Source organism: Lepus europaeus, chromosome 20, assembly GCF_033115175.1.
Source record: "Lepus europaeus isolate LE1 chromosome 20, mLepTim1.pri, whole genome shotgun sequence".
Classification (NCBI taxonomy): Eukaryota; Metazoa; Chordata; class Mammalia; order Lagomorpha; family Leporidae; genus Lepus; species Lepus europaeus.
In genome coordinates this window covers 9,799,995-9,818,380 of record NC_084846.1, presented here as the reverse complement: position 1 = coordinate 9,818,380, position 18,386 = coordinate 9,799,995, and the positions used below count along the sequence as shown (strand labels likewise).

At 64.3% G+C, this 18,386-nt stretch overlaps 2 protein-coding genes across 2 annotated transcripts; both read left to right on the top strand.

The window, feature by feature from the left end:
* The first annotated feature begins 4,585 nt into the window (after window positions 1-4,585).
* GIPC1 (GIPC PDZ domain containing family member 1) lies at window positions 4,586-13,787 on the top strand. Its single transcript, XM_062178702.1, has 9 exons — window positions 4,586-4,643; window positions 7,076-7,132; window positions 8,565-8,649; window positions 10,512-10,828; window positions 11,518-11,703; window positions 11,795-11,975; window positions 12,562-12,674; window positions 12,852-12,933; window positions 13,022-13,787. Exons 4-9 carry the CDS (start codon window positions 10,541-10,543, stop codon window positions 13,171-13,173), a joined length of 1,002 nt encoding a protein of 333 aa, XP_062034686.1. The 5' UTR covers window positions 4,586-4,643; window positions 7,076-7,132; window positions 8,565-8,649; window positions 10,512-10,540; the 3' UTR covers window positions 13,174-13,787.
* A 1,999-nt stretch (window positions 13,788-15,786) lies between these two features.
* On the top strand, window positions 15,787-18,341 carry PTGER1 (prostaglandin E receptor 1). The gene is made up of 3 exons (XM_062178700.1): window positions 15,787-15,861; window positions 16,542-17,515; window positions 17,717-18,341. The coding sequence occupies exons 2-3, from the start codon at window positions 16,559-16,561 to the stop codon at window positions 17,981-17,983; spliced, it is 1,224 nt and encodes a 407-aa protein (XP_062034684.1). The 5' UTR covers window positions 15,787-15,861; window positions 16,542-16,558; the 3' UTR covers window positions 17,984-18,341.
* The last annotated feature ends 45 nt before the right edge of the window (window positions 18,342-18,386 follow it).

The window sequence follows — 18,386 nt, the reverse complement described above, 5'->3', positions numbered from 1 at the left end:
GACAAGCCAGGGCTGGGCTCTCCCCACACCCAGTCCGACAGCAGCCGCGGCCCCCGTGCAGCCCTCAGTCTCTTGGGCAATGCAGACTCGGAGCTTTCACTCCCCTGAGGCTGCCATCACCCCAAATCCCACAACCGGACAGCTTCAAGTCAGGAGGAATTTTTTGTTTTTTAATTATTTTATTTGAAAGGCAGAGTAACAGAGAGAAAGAGAGAGAGAGATGGATCTTCCACCTGCTGGTTCATTCCTCAGATGCTTGGGGTGGCCAGGGCCGGGAGCGGGGAGCCTGCGACCCATCTGGAGCCCTGGGTGGCTGTCGTCACGGGGCCCTCCCCCCATGAGGCTCTGTGTCTCTTCCAAGCATATTCATCATGGGATTCCTGAGCTCACCCTAATCCAGGATGAGCTCATCCACAAAGGCCTCTTCCCCCATACCCCGCCCCCACTCCAAATAAGGTCAGCATCCCAGCTTCCAGGACACGGATGGTCTCGTAGAGCGGTCAACACTCAGCTCACTGCCCCAGTCCAGGGGAGGTCTTATGGGCAGAGCTTGGAGGGAGGAGGCCTGGGGCAGGCCCCAGCCACAGGGGCCCAGGAAACAGGAGTTTGTGGGGGCACAGGGCTGGGCTGGTGCAGGGAGACCCCGCTTCCCTCCCGCTGCCACACACCAGGCCAAGATCTGGCCAGGCAGACCTGGGGACTGCACGGTCCCCACTATGGCCTGGTGTGGCTGGAACAGAGGGAGCGAGGTGGAACCTTCTAGAAAGTTCCAGAGATGAGGCCAGGACAGGCGGCAGTGCCTTGCTGGGGCAGGCCTGAGCCAGGAGGGTCCCAGGCATGTTTGCTTTCTCCTAGAAGGCTGAACAGGCACCTGGGTGGTTTGTCCAAAACGGGGGCCCGCTTTTATTTGGGAAGATGATGCCGGCCCTCCATGGAGACAGGCTCTACCCCGAGAAGAAACACTCGGGTTCCGTAAGGGCACGTGGACTCACAGGGGGTCTTCCGCAGAGGAAGCAGGGTGTACCTCACTCTGGCGCTCACGCGCGCCCTCTGGTGGCTGCGGGAGGAACAGCCCGTGGAAGGCACCTCACTGGTCCAGGTGAGAGGCTCAGTCAGGGACTGGGTAGGGTCAGAGACTGCGGGAAAGGATCCAAGATGTACGGCCTTTAAATTTTTTTAATTTATTTTATTTGAAAGGCAGAGTGAGAGAGAGAGAAGGAGAGGTCGACAGAGGGAGAGCCATTTTCCATCCACTGATTCACTCCTCAAATGGCTGCAACAAAGCCAGGAGCCAGGAGCTCCATCCGGGTCTCCCACGTGGGTGGCAGGGGCCCAAGCACTTGAGCCATTGCCTGCTGCTTCCCAGGGTGTGCGCACGCGCAGGGAGCTGGACTTGGGATTCGGAACTGGGAATGAAAAAAGGGCACTCTAACGTGGGATGCTGGCCCCTCAACAGGTAGGCTAAACTCCTGCCCCTTGGACGAGGTAACCTGTCCTCTGCTTTCCATCCGGCTTCCTGCTGAGGCACACGGGAAGGCAACAGAAGACGGCCCACTCATGTCGGGGAGACCTGGATGGAGCTCCTGGCTCCTGGCTTCAGCCTGGCTCAGCCCTGGCTGTTGTGGGCATTTGGGAAGCGAACCAGCAGATGGAAGATCTCTCTCTCTCTCTCTCTCTCTCTCTCTCTCTCCCTGCTGTGTGTCCTCCATCCATCCTGCAGACCCGGCAGGATTCCATCCCAGCCAAGCACCCGTGATGATGACCTCAAGTAACCCCAGCCACCCCCACCTGTAAGCATCTTAGTCCGATTAAGCATCCCCCCTCCTAATACCTCACCGTGGGGATTAAGCCCCAGGGAGAGTCCCAGAGGGGACAAAGCCCCAGCAGTTCAGCGATGGTTTTCTTGTGTCCCCCAGTCTAGCACAGCTCAGGGTTTCGCAGTCACTCAACTGTCCGCGGGATGTGTTGATTGACATTGACTTTGACATTTGTTGATTGACATTGCGTTGTATGACCTCCATCTGTTTAAGGAGGGTCCAGGCCGGCAGAATGAATGTTGGCCCCATCTGGATGGGCGCCCAGGATGAGGGTCAGGTTCAGTCCTCAGGACAGAGGCATGTGTGTGCGTGTGTGCATGTACATGTGTGTGCAAGTGTGTGTATGTGTGTGTGTGTCCTTCTCAGCACCCAGGGGCATGGGGGGAGGGAGGGCTCTTGGATCACCCAGCTAAGGTGCCAGCACTCGGCTCATGTGGTTGCCCATGGGTTTCCACTGAGCACAGCCTGTGCACTTGGCAGTGGGACTATCAAACACTGGGGACGAGGTACTCCAAAAACATCCACGAAGTTGGAATTGGAAGTTTAGGGGGGAGAGGCCGCCTGCAGTGCTGGCATCCCATAGGGGTGCTGGTTTGAGTCCCAGCTGCTCCACTTCCCATCCAGCTCTCTGCTATGGCCTGGGAAAGCAGTGGAAGATGGCACAAGTGCTTAGGCCCCTGCACCCATGTGGGAGACCCAGAAGAAGCTCCTGGCTCCTGGCTTCAACCTGGCCCACTGCTGGCTGTTGTGGGAATTTGGGGAATGAACCAGCAAATGGAAGATTCTCTCTCTCTCTCTCTCTCTCCCACCCTGGCTTTGAAATAATTAAATTAAAAAAAAAAAAAAAAGCAGAGTGGGGACGCCATGCAATCCTGTCCCCTGTTCTCCAGGCACCCCCTCATCCGTCAACAGGAGGCTGGTAGATTCCAGCTCTGGACTTCACAGCCCCAGGCCATCCTGCCCTGGGCACCCTCGCACCGTGCACTCTGCAGGTGCATCTGGGGTCTGCCGTGCTCACATAAAGCAGGGGCAGAGGTCCCAGTGGAGCACACGGGCCCAGCCAAGGCAACCGATCCTGGCAGAACAGGAAGAGAAGGACAATAGCTGGGCCCTGTCACCCCGGGTATCGGTGTTTGCCAGCTGGGTGGGGCTGGCCAGCCAGGCAGCCCGCAACAGGGAAGCTCAGAGCCTGGCAGTTGCTCTCCCCCCAACCCTCTCCCTCCCCCTCGGGGACTGCAAAGAGCAGGGTGGTCCCAGGGAGCCCAGGTGGGGGGGGGGTGGACAAGGCGAGAAGTCCCTCCCCGCCCCGCCTTGCAAGAAGCACTTGCAGGACAGACAGCAAACCTTCCAGTCTCTGGCCTTGAACTTGAACTCGTCCCGTGGAACTGAGTGTCCCAGGCCAGCTGCAAGGTGCATTTGCGTCTCTGTTTTCCTGGACGCGTGCCTGCCTGAGAAATCTTAGAAGCCACAAGCCATCGGGGCGCGATTATCTCCGCATCGGCCCTCTCACCCTGCAGCTTTGCTGAGCACCTCAAGCGCGCCGGCCCCGGCTGTGTGCGTGTGTCTGTGTGTGGCTAAACAGAGAGACGTGGCTTCCCCCCAACCCAGTCAGACGGAGGAGGTGCCGGCGGGTCAGTGTTGGGGTGCAGCTGCTCCACTTCCCATTCCAGCTCCCTGCTCGCTCGCGGCCTGGACAACTGCTTGGGCCTCTGCCCCCCACCTCCAGTGGGAGACCCGGATGGAGCTCCAGGCTCCTGGCTACATCCTGGCCCAGCCTGGGCTGTTGTAGGAGTTTGAACCAACAGATGGAAATTCAAATCAATCCATCGATCGATGTTTAGAATCATGAAACCTTGAGCTCCCTGAGCTGGCTGGGGACCCCAAGAGCAGGTGCACGGCCCCAACAAGTGAGCGGGTTACCTCGCCCCCGCCTCTCATCCCCACTGCCTCGGTCGCTCAGGCGGCCGCGACATCACCCCCATCCTAAGGTTCTCTGCCTGCCCGGCCGCCGTTCGCCCCACCAGGCGCCTTGTTCCGTCCGCAGAGGCTGGACCGCGGCTGGTACGCACCCAGGGGGCCACAGTCAATATTTGATGAGTGAATGAATGAATGATTGATGGAATAAATGAATGAATGCCTTTGTGCATTGTCCTCCCCGGGGAAGCGGGGACAATCGGGACCCTCCCTATTCACGTCGGCTCCCCCCCCCCCCCCCCGCCTGCTATAGCCTGTGATCAATGCATCTTTTCATTCGCTCCCAGGATGACCGGCCTGGGGCACAGGGGGCCGAGCCCCCCGGCCCTTACTCAGATCTCTTGAAGTCTCGGCTTTTCTGGGCATTGGGAGCTGGCACCCTCCCCGCCCCCCACCGAAACTCGGCCCCGTCACCTGACTCCCACGGCCAGCCCCAGCCTCTGGACACTCGGGGCACCCCCAAGGCGGACGCTCCCCCGACAGCACGTGGTCCGGGAGTCCCAGCCTCCCATTGGCCGCTCGCCTCCTTTCTCCCTCGTGATTGGCCGCGGCCCAGACCCGGCTCCCCCTACCGCTGCGCTGCGGTGGTACAGCCCGTCGCGGCTCAGGCGGGGTGGAACGGCCCATTGCGACGGGTGCGGGGGGAGGTGGAGTCGGGAAGGAGCCCTCTGGAATGTTTCCGTCGGCGCCAGTCAGGGCGGGGCGGCGCCTATTGGCCGCTAGCAGCGGGGAGGCCGCCGCTGATTGGCCCTCACCGGCTTCGGCCCCGCCCCCTGCCGCCGCTGCGGGAGGGGCCCCGAGCCGGAGTTTGCCGACAGCCGAGGCGGGCGCGCGCGCGGGGCGGCGGCTCAGGTGAGTTCTTCCCCCGCGCGTGGGTGCGGCCCCTCCGGGCCGGGTGGGCAGCGGTGCCGGGCGCGGGCCTGGGGAGGGGGTCGCGGGCTCGCGAGGATCCTGCCGATCGTGCGGGGGGAGAGGTGGGCCCGTGGGGGTGGGGTGGGGGGTCTAGGCTGGGGGCGGAGATGCCCAACCCCCTTCCCACTGGGGCTGGGGTCCCCGGCTCCCCGCAGCCACCACCTCTCTGGACAGTCCCGCGCGGGAGTCAGGATTTGCGACCTCTGCCTCCCCCCCACCCCGAGTTGGGGAGGGGAGAGGTCTCCCCGAATCCTCGCAGCGCCTGATGGGGGCTGGGGGGAGGGAGCGACAGACGGGGGTCTCCGGGAGGACCGGGGTGTGGACCAGAATCCGAATAATTTGGAAAGTCACCGCGGGGTGTGGGGGTACTTCGCTGAGCGCTCGCCTTGCGGATCCAAACAAACTTCCTCGAGGGGCGAGGGGTGGCAGAGGCCAGAGAGGCCAGAGGGTGGGTGGCGTCACCGGCCCCAGGCCACACAGCCCCTGGGTGACGACGGGGTGCAGGACTCAACCCACGGCCCCTCCCTGAGGCCAGAACGCCAAGTCCCCACCATGAAGCCGGGAGTTCCAGCACCTGGGCCCCTGCTGGTCGCCCCCCCCCCCCAGTCCGTATTGGTCATCTGGGCAGCACCTGCTGGGCAGAGCTTCCTCCACCCCCACCCCCACCCAGAGGTCACCTCGGCGGCAGCTGCTCAAACAGGAAGCCGCCCCTCTGTCCCTCAAGCTGAATGCTGGGGTCCTGAGAACAGGTTGACATCTGCAGGGCGGGAGGGGGGCGGCCAGGGAGCCAGGAAAGAGGGGAGGAGCTGGAGGCCTGCTGTGCACTCCCCCCCCCCCCCGCGCACCCCCAGGCCGTCGGGGGCTGGGGTGAGGCAAGTGGGCGTTCTCCCTAGATACACTTAGGAGCCGGTTTTTCTGGAGTGAATCAGAGGCTTCCCCCCACCTCCTCCTGGCCAGAACAAGGCCCTGCGGGAGATGGGGCAGGCTGCACGAGGGGTGCCCCCTCCCTCTGCTCCTGGGACCCCGCCCCTCCCCGCGCCTCTGACCTGAGACCCCTCTCGGGAATGAAGGCCGCACCTCCTCTGCCTCCTGAGCTCAGGTTGGACGGGAAACAAAGAATGGAGAGGCAAGGGCCGTTAGCAGGTGCACAGGTCCGCCCGTGTGCCTCTGTGTGTGCATGTGTGCGTGTGCGTGTGTGCTGTGGGCAAGCAGCCTGAAGATCTCAGAGACAGCCATTCAGTCCACAAAGCTTCTGTTTCATGCTAATTTTTTTCATCTGTGTGAAAGGCAGAGCTGGGTGTGTGGGGGTCTTCCATCTGCCGGTTCGCTCCCCAAATGCATGCAACAGCCAAAGCTAAGTCAATCCAAAGCCAGGAGCCAGGAGCTTCTTCTGGGTCTCCCACGTGGGTGCAGGAGCCCAGGCACTTGGGCCGTCTCCCACTGCTTTCCCAGGTGCATTAGCAGGGAGCTGGATCAGAAGTGGAGCTGCTGGGACTCGATGTGGGTGTCCCATGCCTTGACTCAGCCCATAGCACCGTAGCCCCCACCTGTGCAAACCTTTCCCGAGTGCCTAGCACATGCCAGGCACCACCCTTGGCACAAGGACCGAGGCGAAAATCCCTGCTCCTCCTGGGGGAGGACGAATACTGGGAGGGAGAGGCAGCCACCCAACAAGATCAGAGCGGCTGGTGCTCAGGGTGGACGGGGACACTGGCCAGGGACTGCTCTCGGTGGGGAGGGGGTGGCAGCTGAGGCCTGGATGGCACAGAGCACCCAGCTCTGCCAAATCATGGCAGGGGTCATGGTGGTGGTGGGGGCAGCTCAGGGCTTGAGGCCGGACCAAACCTGGGAGTCACGAGTCGTGTGGTCTGGGCAGAAGCTAGAGCCGTGGTGACTTTTGTAGGGGTCTGTGGGTCCCAAGGAGGAGAAGCCCCGGATCTGCCCCAGGACAGTGGGGGGAGAGGTATGACCTGGGTTACATTGTAAAATAGAGACACAGTAAAAAAAAAAAAAAAAAAAAAAAAAAAAAAAAAAAAAAAAAACAAACCAGAGTTCCCTAACAGCCTTGTGGCTACAAGGCTACTGCAGGGCAGCCTGTCATTAAGTTCATGGGCCTGAGCCTTCTGGGCCACGGCGTGGTTCCAACAGGCGGGGGGCAAGCCCGGGATGCTGCCTGGAGGAGGTGGCCTGGCGTGAGATGTGGATAGGCAGAGAGCTGATTGGGCCAGGGAGGGGAGGAGGTGTCGGGATCGGCTGCAGCGTCTTCATACTCCTCCATCTTGTCTGCTGGATTCCCATCAGTTCCCCCCCCAGCCCCGCCCCCAGGAGACAGGAATTCTCCCACCCTTTTTTTTTTTTTTTCCCCCTTTCAGATGGAGAAACTGAGGCCCCAGGAAACGAAGTGAGCTCAGCCCCGCGGCCAGCAGCTGGTAAGTGGCAGTGGCCAGATTTGAACCCACGGCCCGGGAGGCAGACTAATGAGTCCCCCCCACACCCCCATCTCCTTGCCACCATTACTCTCCTGGCACTAGTGAGGACCTGGAAGCTGGCCCACTGCAAGGTGGCTGCTGGCTGTGGGTGGAGAAAGGATGGACCAGCACTCAAGGTGCACAGGGTCTTGGGCAGTGGGGTCTCGGGGGGCCTGACCTAGCTATTGTTGCAAATAATAGTCACTAGCACTCAATACAGCCTGCGCTGGGAGCGGGAATGTTCCAGGCTCCTGGGAGCTCAGAGAGGTTAAGATCCCTGCTCCGAGCCACACAGCCCCCTGCCTCCCATGAGTGCTGAGAGATGGCGAGAGTTGGGTTCTTATTTGTTATTTTAGCGTCATGAGCCTGGTGGGATAACTTGAGGGAGTAGGCTGCTTTGTCAAATACTCAGTGAGTGCCTACCGTGTGCTAGACCGCAATGGCTGCTATGGGTAGGAAGGCGGGAGAACCGGTGAAAGGCTTGTATCCATCATATATAAAGAGTTCTTGCAAATCAGTAAGAAAAAAGCCACATGTTTAAATGTATTTGCTTATCTTCTCTTTATTTAGAAGGGAGAGAGAGTGAGAGCAAGAGAGAGCAAGCTTTCATTCTTTGGTTTGCTTCCCAAATGCCTACAACAGCTGGGGCTGGGCCAGGCCAAAGCCAGGAGCCAGGAGCTCCATCCAGGTCTCCCCTGTGGGTGGCAGGGACCCAGCTCCTTGAGCCCTTGCCTGCCGCACCCCTGGGCACACATTAGCAGGAAGCCGGGTCAGAGGCAGAGCTGGGAACTGACCCTGGCCCTTGGATGTGGGATGCAGGGGTGCTGAGCCAGGTCCTCACTACTGAGCCGCCGCTCACAAAAAGGCAAAGGCAAGCAGTAGAGAGCTGCATAGACTGAAACAGGTGGGGGGGGGGGGCGCTTTCCTTGTGTCTGACGACATAAGCACCTACTGTGCGCCAGGCTCCGCGCTGAGAGGCAAAGTGTGCAGAGACCACGGAGTGGGACAGGGCGGCCTGTGCTTTGCTGGCATGACAAGGCCAGGGGGCCACCGCCTGGTCTTCCCCAGAGCCAGGCACTGGAACCGGCTGGCTGGCCAGCACTGGGCCCACTCATTCATCCACTCTGGACTCAGCCAGCGTCTACTGATGTCTGTTCTATGGAAGGAGGGCTGAGAAGATGCCCTCTGTCCAGATAAAACTCTGGCCGTCCTTGGGCTGAGAAGATGCCACGCCCCCTCAGAGGCGGAGTCAGAGAGAGCAGCCTGTGCAAAGGCCCTAAGGCCGGACTGTGGCCCTGTGGCTGGGCATGTGGGGAGCGGGTGGGTGGGGCCTCGGGACCCTGTGGGCCAGCGGGGAGCCCCGGGACTCCCGCAACCTGCTCACCTCTTGCAGGATCATTCTGGCTGCTGTCTCATACGAGCCACGGGGGTGAAGGCAGAAGCCGGGAGACCCTGAAGAGGCGACCGCGCTGGTCTCGGTGAGACAGACCAATGAATGAATGAGTGAATGAATGAGCAAGCGAACGCATGCGTACACGAAGTAGCCCGAAGTCCCTTAGACTCAGAGAACTAGAATCGGGCGGCTCCTCGCCGGCCCCTTCCCTCAGGAAGGGGCGTGGCTGACCCAGCCTCTGCGTAGGGCACAGCGCCCTGGTCATGAACTTGGCCTTGGGAGTCGAACAGCCCTGGGGGTGCACCTGCACCCTGGTCAGCAGCATTGGTGGCCCCAGTGCCTGGGCCCCTGCACACACATGGGGGGCCCAGATGGAGCTCCTGGCTCCGGGCTTCAGCCTGGCCCAGCCCCGGCTGCTGTGGGCATGTGGGGAGTGGGCCAGCAGGTGGCCGATGTCTCTCTGCCTTTTCAATAGAAATAACTCTATACACAAGGGAATCAGCAAAATGAAATCTGACCTGAACCCCAGTGTGGCTTCCAAAAAAGTTTTGTACCAAAATAAAATTAAGCTTTAAAAAAAAAGATTTATTTACTTATTTGAAAGGCAGAGTTGGGGGGGGGGTCTTCCACCTGCTGGTTCACTCCCCAAATGCCCACGAAAGCCAGGGTTGGGTCAGCCCCACCTGCAGGCTGAACCGATGGATGGAAGACCTCTCTCTCTCTCTCTCTCTCTCTCCCCTCACCCCCAGCCTCCTGTCACTCTGCCTTTCAAACAGATACAGAAAGAAAGCTCTTTTTTAAAAAAGAAAAAAAAAAAAAATACCAAATCCCAGCCCCTCCTCTGGGCAGGCTCCTGCCCACACCTCATCACACCGAGGAATGCGGCTTGGCAGGCAGAGCGCAGGCCGAACCCCAGTCCCACGTGACACATGGCTTTTGCACAGTCAACAACCTGTGCGTCAGGACATGCCAGCTATAGTCAGGGACTTTGCTTCTCATTTTGGAGGTAACATATTTTATTTATTTTTTTAAGGATTTTTTTTTTTTTTAATTTGGAATGGAAGAGTCAGAGAGAGAGAGAGAGAGAGAGAGAGAGGTCCTCCATGCACTGGTTTGCTTCCCAAATGGCCGCAATGGCTGGAGCTGGGCCAGACCAAAGCCAGGAGCCGAGCCAGGAGCTTCCTTTGGGTCTCCCACACAGGTGCAGGGGCCCAAGCACTTGGGCCATCTTCCTCCCAGGCCATAGCAGAGAGCTGGATCATAAGTGGAGCAGCCGGGACTCGAACCGGTGCCCCTATGGGATGCCTGCACTGCAGGCGGTGGCTTTACCCCTGCCCCCACAGCGCCTGTGGCTGCCACACACCCTCTGCAGCATGGCTGGAGGCGCCACTCAGGGCGCGGCCACCATGTGGTGCACGTGGCTTGGGAAGAGACATAGCCCTGGTGGTTCTCGCTGCAGCCATTTGGGGCTTCCGCCCAGGGTGTGGTCCCTCGCCTGCCCTCCTGGCTCCCCGGCCAGAGCTTAGTCGCGCTATCGGCCATGAGCCGCCGTGTTCCCATCTGGTAAATGGGCACGGGGCTGACCTGGCTGGGAGCACTGAGCCACGCAGAGACCACGGAGTGGGACGGGGCGGCCTGTGCTTTGCTGGCGTGACAAGGCCAGGGGGCCACCGCCTGGTCTTCCCCAGAGCCAGGCACTGGAACCGGCTGGCTGGCCAGCACTGGGCCCACTCATTCATCCACTCTGGACTCAGCCAGCGTCTACTGATGTCTGTTCTACGGAAGGAGGGCTGAGAAGATGCCCTCTGTCCAGATAAAGCTCGGGCCGTCCTTGGTAGGGTCACTTGTCTCTCCCTGTCGTCGGGCGAACACCGCAGCCGTGGAGCGCGGGGTGCCCGCGGATACCGGGGGCCCTGGCCCTGACTCCCCTTCCCGCGCCCCGCGCAGGTCTCCCCGGAGCGGATCTCCCCTCGCTCATGCCGCTGGGACTGGGGCGGCGGAAAAAGGCGCCGCCTCTGGTGGAGAATGAGGAAGCCGAGCCGGGCCGCGGCGGGCTGGGTGTGGACGAGCCGGGGCCCCTGGGCGGCGGCGGCGCGGGTGGACCCCAGCTGGGCTTGCCCCCGCCGCCGCCGGCCCTGCGGCCCCGCCTCGTGTTCCACACCCAGCTGGCGCACGGCAGCCCCACGGGCCGCATCGAGGGCTTCACCAACGTCAAGGAGCTCTACGGCAAGATCGCCGAGGCCTTCCGCCTGCCGGCCGCCGAGGTACACACTGCTGGGCGTCGTAGTGGCAGGTGCACCTGCGCACAGCCGGCACTGGAGGGCCAGGCCCCAGGGGCTTGTGGGAGGTGAGGGCTGCGGCTTGGGGCTGACATCCCGTCAGGCATTGCGAAGCGTGCGCCACGGTGGATTGTGGGGGCTGCCCCCCCCCCCCGGCTGGAAGCTGAGTTCCCATAAGGCCTTGGGAGGGGGCCTTTGTCCTAGTGGGTTATGGGGGGCGGGGCGGGGTGCTAATAGGCACAGCTGAATATTGAGTTCCCATCAGGCATTAGGAGACCTGGGCCCCAGTGGATTGTGGGAGATGAGGGCTCCATATGGATTCTGACTTCCCATCAGGCATTAGGAGGTTTGGCCCCAGTGGATTGTGGGAGGGCCACGGCGGGAAGCTGACTTCCCACCAGGCACTGGGAGGCTTGTGGCCAGTGGATTGCGTGGGAACTGGTGGCCACAGGTCTCACCGAGTTCAGATGAGGCCCTAGCCCCAGTGGGTTGTGGGGGCCGCTGGCCAGCTGGGAAATCTGCCGCCCAGTGCATTCTGGGGGCGGAAGCCGAACGTGCAGTGCAGTGGGTCTCCCAGCAGGGAGGGAGCGGGACTGAGCCGGAAGTAGGCTCGGGGTCTGCGTGGCCGAGGCCCCGCCGGAGGGAGGATCCGGGTCCAGGCTCTCTGCCCGCAGGTGATGTTCTGCACACTCAACACCCACAAAGTGGACATGGACAAGCTCCTGGGGGGCCAGATCGGCCTGGAAGACTTCATCTTCGCCCACGTGAAGGGGCAGCGCAAGGAGGTGGAGGTGTTCAAATCCGAGGACGCGCTGGGGCTCACCATCACCGACAACGGCGCCGGCTACGCCTTCATCAAGGTGGGCGAGGCCTCCGCGGCCCGGAGGCGGGGCCGCGGGCCTGCCACGCCCCTGACCACTCCCCTAAACACGTCCCACCCCGCCCCCGCAGCGCATCAAGGAGGGCAGTGTGATCGACCACATGCAACTCATCAGCGTGGGCGACATGATCGAAGCCATCAATGGGCAGAGCCTGCTGGGCTGCCGGCACTATGAGGTGGCCCGGCTGCTCAAGGAGCTGCCCCGAGGCCGCACCTTCACGCTGAAGCTCACGGAGCCCCGCAAGGCCTTTGGTGAGCCAGCGGCTGCCGCCCCCCTCCCCCCACACACCCACCCACCCACCCAACACGCACACCACGCACACAGACGACCTAGGCCTGTAGGACCAGGAGCCACCAGCAGGTGGCGCCCGAAGCCCAGCCTGCCACTGTGGGAAAAGAGGGGCCACCCCCCCACGCACGCCCTGCCCCACCCCGCCTGGTCCCAGGAGGGGGTGCTGGCTCCCAGCCCAGCCTGGGAGAAGGGCAGGCGCCAGGAGGAAGTTGCCCCCACGCCCGGCTTCCAGGAGCCATTAGCCCAGCCAAGCGCCCCCAACCCTGGCCTGCCCCGGTCCTGACTTTTCCATCTGGCTTCACTGCCTCTCAGGAATGGGCCCGAGGCCCCTGTGGTGGGGTAGGGGAGGGGGGCTATGGCGAGCAGTCAGGGGCCCCTCCAGTCTCCGCACCAGCGTTTAGCCACACCTGATCCCTGGTTGTCACCTCCTATCCATGCCAAGCCCAACTCAGGGGTCCTGCGCTTCTGCAGCTGGGGGTGGGTGTGTCCTAAGACCTGGATGGCTGGGGGTCCTCAAGCCGCCCTCTCCTGCTGCGGCCCCAACAGACATGATCGGCCAGCGCTCGGGTAGCGGCCGCCCGGGCTCCGGCCCCCAGCTGGGCACTGGCAGAGGGACCCTGAGGCTCCGATCCCGGGGTCCTGCCACGGTGGAGGACCTGGTGAGCGGGGCTTTTCCCTGGGAGCAGCCTTGGGGGAGTGGGGGGGGGGGTGCGGCTGGGCCTCAGTTTCCCAAGCTGTCCAATGGGAGCGATGCTGGGGTGACCGCGAGGCTGGCACTGGGTAGAGGGGCGGAAAGGGTGCACGTTCACGTGGTGGCGGTATCCCCGCCCTGCCAGCCCTCGGCCTTCGAGGAGAAAGCGATTGAGAAGGTGGACGACCTACTGGAGAGCTACATGGGCATCCGAGACACGGAGCTGGGTGAGTGGAGGGTGCCTGGGGTGGGGCGTCTCCCAGGGCAGGGCGGGGGCACGGAGGCCGACACCTGCATCGGGGCCTCTGCCCACAGCAGCCACCATGGTGGAGCTGGGCAAAGACAAAAGAAACCCGGACGAGCTGGCCGAGGCCCTGGACGAGCGGCTCGGCGACTTCGCCTTCCCGGATGAGTTCGTCTTTGACGTCTGGGGCGCCATTGGGGACGCCAAGGTCGGCCGCTACTAGAGGTCCCAGCGGGAGGACTGGGGCCCGGCCTGGCGCGGGGGGCTGGGCCCTCTCTGGGGACACCACGCCCCCCACCCCAGCATCCGGGAAACAACGATGCAGTGGACGGTGGACCAGGGAGGGCTGGGGAGTTGGGGGGGAAGCGCCCTGCCCCCACTGCAGCCGGTACCACCTCTTTCCCTGCTCCCCAGCCTGTCTGGGGGACCCTGGCCCCACCCCCACCTCTCCTGCCCGGTTCCCTACCTACCTCAGCCGGGTCAGGCCAACAGGGAGGGCGGGGCCAAACTTGGCGGCCACCCCGCCCCCAACACTTTCCACCATCCGCTGCCAAACTGGTCACTCTCCTCTCCCTGGGGGCTTCGGGTTCTGCTTGGAGCAGGGGGTCGCGGGTTTCCTGGGGAAGGGGATACAGAGCGGGGGGCATCCCCCTTCAGATGCAATAATGCCTGTCCCCTCTCGCCACCCTGGAGTCTGCTGTGAACCCCCAGCCCGCCTGCCCCTCCACACTGGGTCTCCCTCCTGGCCCAGCCCCCCCATGGCGGGGGGCACAGCCCGAGGCGGTGGGCTTTTTGTATCTGAACTTGCTGTCTGGAACATAAAAAATCGATCTGGCGCTGGACCTGGGTGTCTGTGTCTCTCTGGGGGTGGGAGAGGGGCTGGGCAGGGCTGGGAAGGACTGCTGGGAAGAGACAGCTGAAATCCATCTCCCTAGGGTGCCAAATTGAATTAGGAGCTGGCCGGGGGCGCTCCCACCCTCCCTCCTGCCCGTGGCTGCCGGCCACCAGTCTTCCAGGCAAGGCAGGAGCTTCCCGGCGTGGCCCACGGTTCAGATCCTGCCCCCTGTCTCTCTCGGTCAAGGCCAGTGAACCGTGGGGCTGGGACTGTTGTCTCCTGGGGAGCACCAGGATGGACCTCAGGCTGTCCTGGGGGAGGGGGGGACGAGTAGGGAGGGAGGGCCTGTCCCCCCCACTTGAGGCTGAATGTGCAGGGTTCCCCCCCCCCCAGCGCCCGTGGGACATAAACCCGATGTGCTTGTTTTGACAACCACTTCATCCTGGGAGATTGAGGCGATCAGAGGCGGGGGCCGGGGGGGGTGGAGGGGTCCCTGGCTAGACCTGGAGGGACCTGGGCGGGGAGAGAGAGAGGATTGAAGTGTGAGGGAAGTCGGGCCAAGAGGTTCCCGCAGGAATGTTTGGGGTGCAGCCCAGCAGCCACGGTGAAACCTGAGCCACAGCCCACAGCCCGCTCCCCCCCCCACTGTGTACCAAAGACGGGGGCTGGGCGTGCGTGCAGGCAGGCGTGGAGTGGTAATCGTGGGGGTGTCGGATGGCCCCCTGGGCTGCCCTCCGAGTGTTGGAAGCCCGCTCTCGCCTGCCGTGTAGGGAAAGCTGGGCTGGGACAGGCTGGGACAGGTGTCTGGGCGGTGATGACACTGGTCTATGAGGGTGCAAGCAGTGGCCCCGGGAATGGCTGGGCACTGCCCAGGGTGTCTTCCCCACGTGAAGGAGTGTGCCAACGTCCCTCCCTTGGAGCTGCGTCCCAGGGAGCCGGAGGAAGGCAGGCTGGGGGTGGTGGGCGCACCTCCGGGTGCTGGGGGTGTAATTGCATCTCCGGGGGTGTGCTGCTGGCATCTGGTGGCTGCAGAGCCGGGGACAGGATGTGACTGTGGCTGGGACTCAGGACATGAAGGGATGTGACAGCCGCGAGCATGTGACAGCACAGACGCGGGCTGTGTGTGCGCGTGCACCCGTGACCCTGCTCAAAGCAACAGGTGAAGCCAGCGCTGCTCGCCAGGGTCAGGAGTGTGGCTCGGGACGCGTGGCCCAGGTGTCACCCCAAGCCATCCTAACACGGAGCCCAGACGCCGGCAGGCGAAGATCCTCCCCCCTACTCGGCCCAGCGCCCTTGAACTTCTTCCCCCCTCCTTCCAAGGGTATGACTCGCCCGTCCGGCAGCGGCCCTGGCTGGGGCTTAAGCCCCTGTCTAAATAGTGGGCGGAGCCCCTGCTGCCCAGGCTGGACTTCACCCAAGCCGGTCCTCCCAAGGCTCTGCCCACCGCCACCCACCCGGGCACCCACGAGGGCTCTGGCCAGGCACGGTGTGTGTGTGGGGGGGTGGGCACTGCTGCCCGGTGCAGGCGCAAGCGCAGGGGGTCAGCACTCCTTCCACCCTGAAGCTCTCTCCCCTGGCGTAGGGGGGGGGCGGGTAGGAGGGGCAGCGACACCCCCCGCAGCCGCCTCCGCCTGCCTTGGGCGACGCTCACAGTTTCCAATGTTTAGATTTTATCCGCTTTATTAATGAGGCAGGCAAGAAGCTGGAACGGGGGGGGGGGGGGCAGGAAGAGGAGGGGGCTGCTCCCGCCCTCTGCAGGAGGGAGGGGAAGGGGTCACGGGGTGAGCTGGGGTGGTAGTGGGGCCAGGCCAACTCCCAAGGACCCACCCCTCTCGTGGAGGGCTGTGCCCCACCCTGGGAGCACAGAGAAGGGGGTCTCTGCCCCTGCGGGCCCCCAGCAGGCGCGCGCCGGCGGGCGGTGGAGTGCGGCCCCTGGAGGCCGGCGGGGCGGCGTGAGGAGCCGCCCCAGGAAGAGAGGGAGGGAGGAGCGGGCTGCCGGCGAGCGAGGCCGGGCGCAGCGGGCGCGGCAGGGCTGAGCTGTGGGCGATGGGGACCCGGCGTCCCAGGCCTCGCCGGGTAAGAGGCTTGCGCGCACCCAGGGGTTCTGGTGGGGACGCGGGGAGGGCACGGAAGGCTGGGGCAGAGGTCTCCTCTGCGCGTTCAAGCCCTCTCTGGTCTTGTCTGTCCCCCTACACCACCCCACCCTTCCCACCTGGCCTAGGGAGGGGCTGGGCGGCCCTCAGCACCAGGGTATCACCGAGTGGGGGCCGGGGTCCTGGGTCTTCACAAAGCCCTGGGGAAGAGAGGGAGAGAGGACAGAGGCGTGCGGTGGGCAACAGTGGAATAGGTGACCAGGAGGTGCTCAGGGGCCCGAGAGACAGAGTGGGGCGCAGGGGCCTGCCCACGGGGTGGAGTGGCACTCAGACGGAGCCAGTGCCCAAGGCCAGAGGCCGGTCTGTAGGGGACAGAGATGGGGCTTGTGGGCGACAGGGATAGCACTGGGGCAGCGAGGCAGGTGGAATCCGAGGTGTATTCGACGTGGGTGGCTGGGGGGGGGGGTGCGGCCATGAGCCAGGGGTATGCTGTAAAGTAAAAATGAGAGTTGAGAGCTCTTAAGTGCCTGGCACCGAGAGAGAGAGAGAGAGAGAGAGAGAGAGCGAGCGAGCAATGCCCGGAGGCCAGGGTCCCGTGGAGTTGCCCGGGGCAGAGGGCCCCTTGCCCGGCCCCACTTTGTCATCTGCTTCCTCCTTCCCCAGCGCCCCCGGCAGCCGACATGAGCCCCTGCGGGCCCCTCAACCTGAGCCTGGCCGGCGAGGCGACCACGTGCACGGTGCCCGGGGTCCCCAACGCGTCGGCCGCGCCGCCGTCGGGGGGTTCGGGCGCTTCCCCGGCGCTGCCCATCTTCTCCATGACGCTGGGCGCGGCGTCCAACGTGCTGGCGCTGGCACTGCTGGCGCAGGCCGCGGGCCGCCTGCGGCGCCGCCGCTCGGCCGCCACCTTCCTGCTCTTCGCCGCCAGCCTGCTGGCCACCGACCTGGCCGGCCACGTGATCCCGGGCGCGCTAGTGCTGCGTCTGTACGCGGCGGGCCGAGCGCCGGCCGGCGGCGCCTGCCACTTCCTGGGCGGCTGTATGGTTTTCTTTGGCCTCTGCCCGCTGCTGCTGGGCTGCGGGATGGCCGTGGAGCGCTGCGTGGGCGTCACGCGGCCACTGCTGCACGCGGCACGCGTCTCGGTGGCCCGCGCGCGCCTGGCGCTGGCCGCCCTGGCCGCCGTGGCCTTGGCCGTGGCGCTGCTGCCGTTGGCGCGCGTGGGCCGCTACGAGCTGCAGTACCCAGGCACCTGGTGCTTCATCGGCCTGGGGCCCCCCGGCGGCTGGCGCCAGGCGCTGCTCGCCGGCCTCTTCGCCGGCCTCGGCTTGGCCGCGCTGCTCGCCGCCCTCGTGTGCAACACGCTCAGCGGCCTGGCCCTGCTGCGCGCCCGCTGGCGCCGCCGCCTCAGCTCCCGAGGGCTCCCCCAGGCCGCGGGCCCCGACAGCCGCCGGCGCTGGGGCGCACGTGGAACGCGCTCGGCCTCCGCCTCGTCCGCCTCGTCCATCGCTTCTGCCTCCGCCGCCTTCCGCGGCTCCCGGAGCGGCGGTTCGGCGCGCCGGGCCCGCGAGCACGACGTGGAGATGATGGGCCAGCTGTTGGGCATTACGGCGGTCTCGTGCATCTGCTGGAGCCCACTGCTGGTGAGGGGCGCAGGCGCCCCTCGAGCCACACCACCTTCCCCATCCCCGGGTACCTGGGGCTTCGGATTCTTCCCTCTGGCTGGGACCCTCCTCCACTCCGTCCACGCCTTTCCCTAGCCCCTCCCCCAGCCCCACCCCCTCCTCTGACACCTGAGCACCGTGCTCACATCGCACTCTCCCCCCCCCCCCCGCCCCCTGCAGGTTTTGGTGGCGCTGGCCGTGGGTGGCTGGAGCCCCAGTTCCCTACAGAGGCCGCTGTTCTTGGCCGTGCGCTTGGCCTCCTGGAACCAGATCCTGGACCCTTGGGTGTACATCCTGCTGCGCCAGGCTGTGCTGCGCCAACTGTTTCGCCTCCTGCCCCCGAGGGCGGGTGCCAAGGGCGGCCGCGCAGAGCTGGGTCTCACCCGGAGCGCCTGGGAGGTCAGCTCGCTGCGCAGCTCCCGCCACAGTGGCCTCAGCCACTTCTGAGCGCCCCCAGAGGCCCAATCGGTTAAGTGAGGCCACCCTGGGCCGGGTGGCACGTGCAAAGCGCCCAACCTTTGCGGGGGGAGGGGGAGGAATGAAGCTACCGGTGGGCCCCTGGGTCCGTGAGTCCCATCCGAGCCGCAGCATCTACTGTTGGCCGCTAGGGGCGGCAGAGGCACCGCAAGCGCCGATTGGACGAGTGCAGTTCCCAGACTTGCCACGCGAGGGCGGAGAGACACCTGACGCTCCTCAGTCGAGGGGGAGGGTCCCCAGGGTGGGAAGCCAGAGCAGCAGGTGCATGTGCACAACAGCACTGCCGCGGCCCTGGGGCTGGGGCTCCGTGGGCGGGGTGGAGGGTTTGGGACGGGGCGGGGGGGAGCGCTCCTGCCCCTGCCTCCTCCAGGAA

Excerpts from the sequence above, each read along its gene's own strand:
- GIPC1 (XM_062178702.1), top strand. The coding sequence starts at position 10,541 with ATGCCGCTGGGACTGGGGCGGCGGAAAAAGGCGCCGCCTCTGGTGGAG. Across the intron at positions 11,976-12,561 it reads GGAGCCCCGCAAGGCCTTTG|ACATGATCGGCCAGCGCTCG; the intron begins GTGAGCCAGCGG and ends CGGCCCCAACAG. Across the intron at positions 12,675-12,851 it reads CTGCCACGGTGGAGGACCTG|CCCTCGGCCTTCGAGGAGAA; the intron begins GTGAGCGGGGCT and ends CCGCCCTGCCAG.
- PTGER1 (XM_062178700.1), top strand. The coding sequence starts at position 16,559 with ATGAGCCCCTGCGGGCCCCTCAACCTGAGCCTGGCCGGCGAGGCGACC. Across the intron at positions 17,516-17,716 it reads TCTGCTGGAGCCCACTGCTG|GTTTTGGTGGCGCTGGCCGT; the intron begins GTGAGGGGCGCA and ends CGCCCCCTGCAG.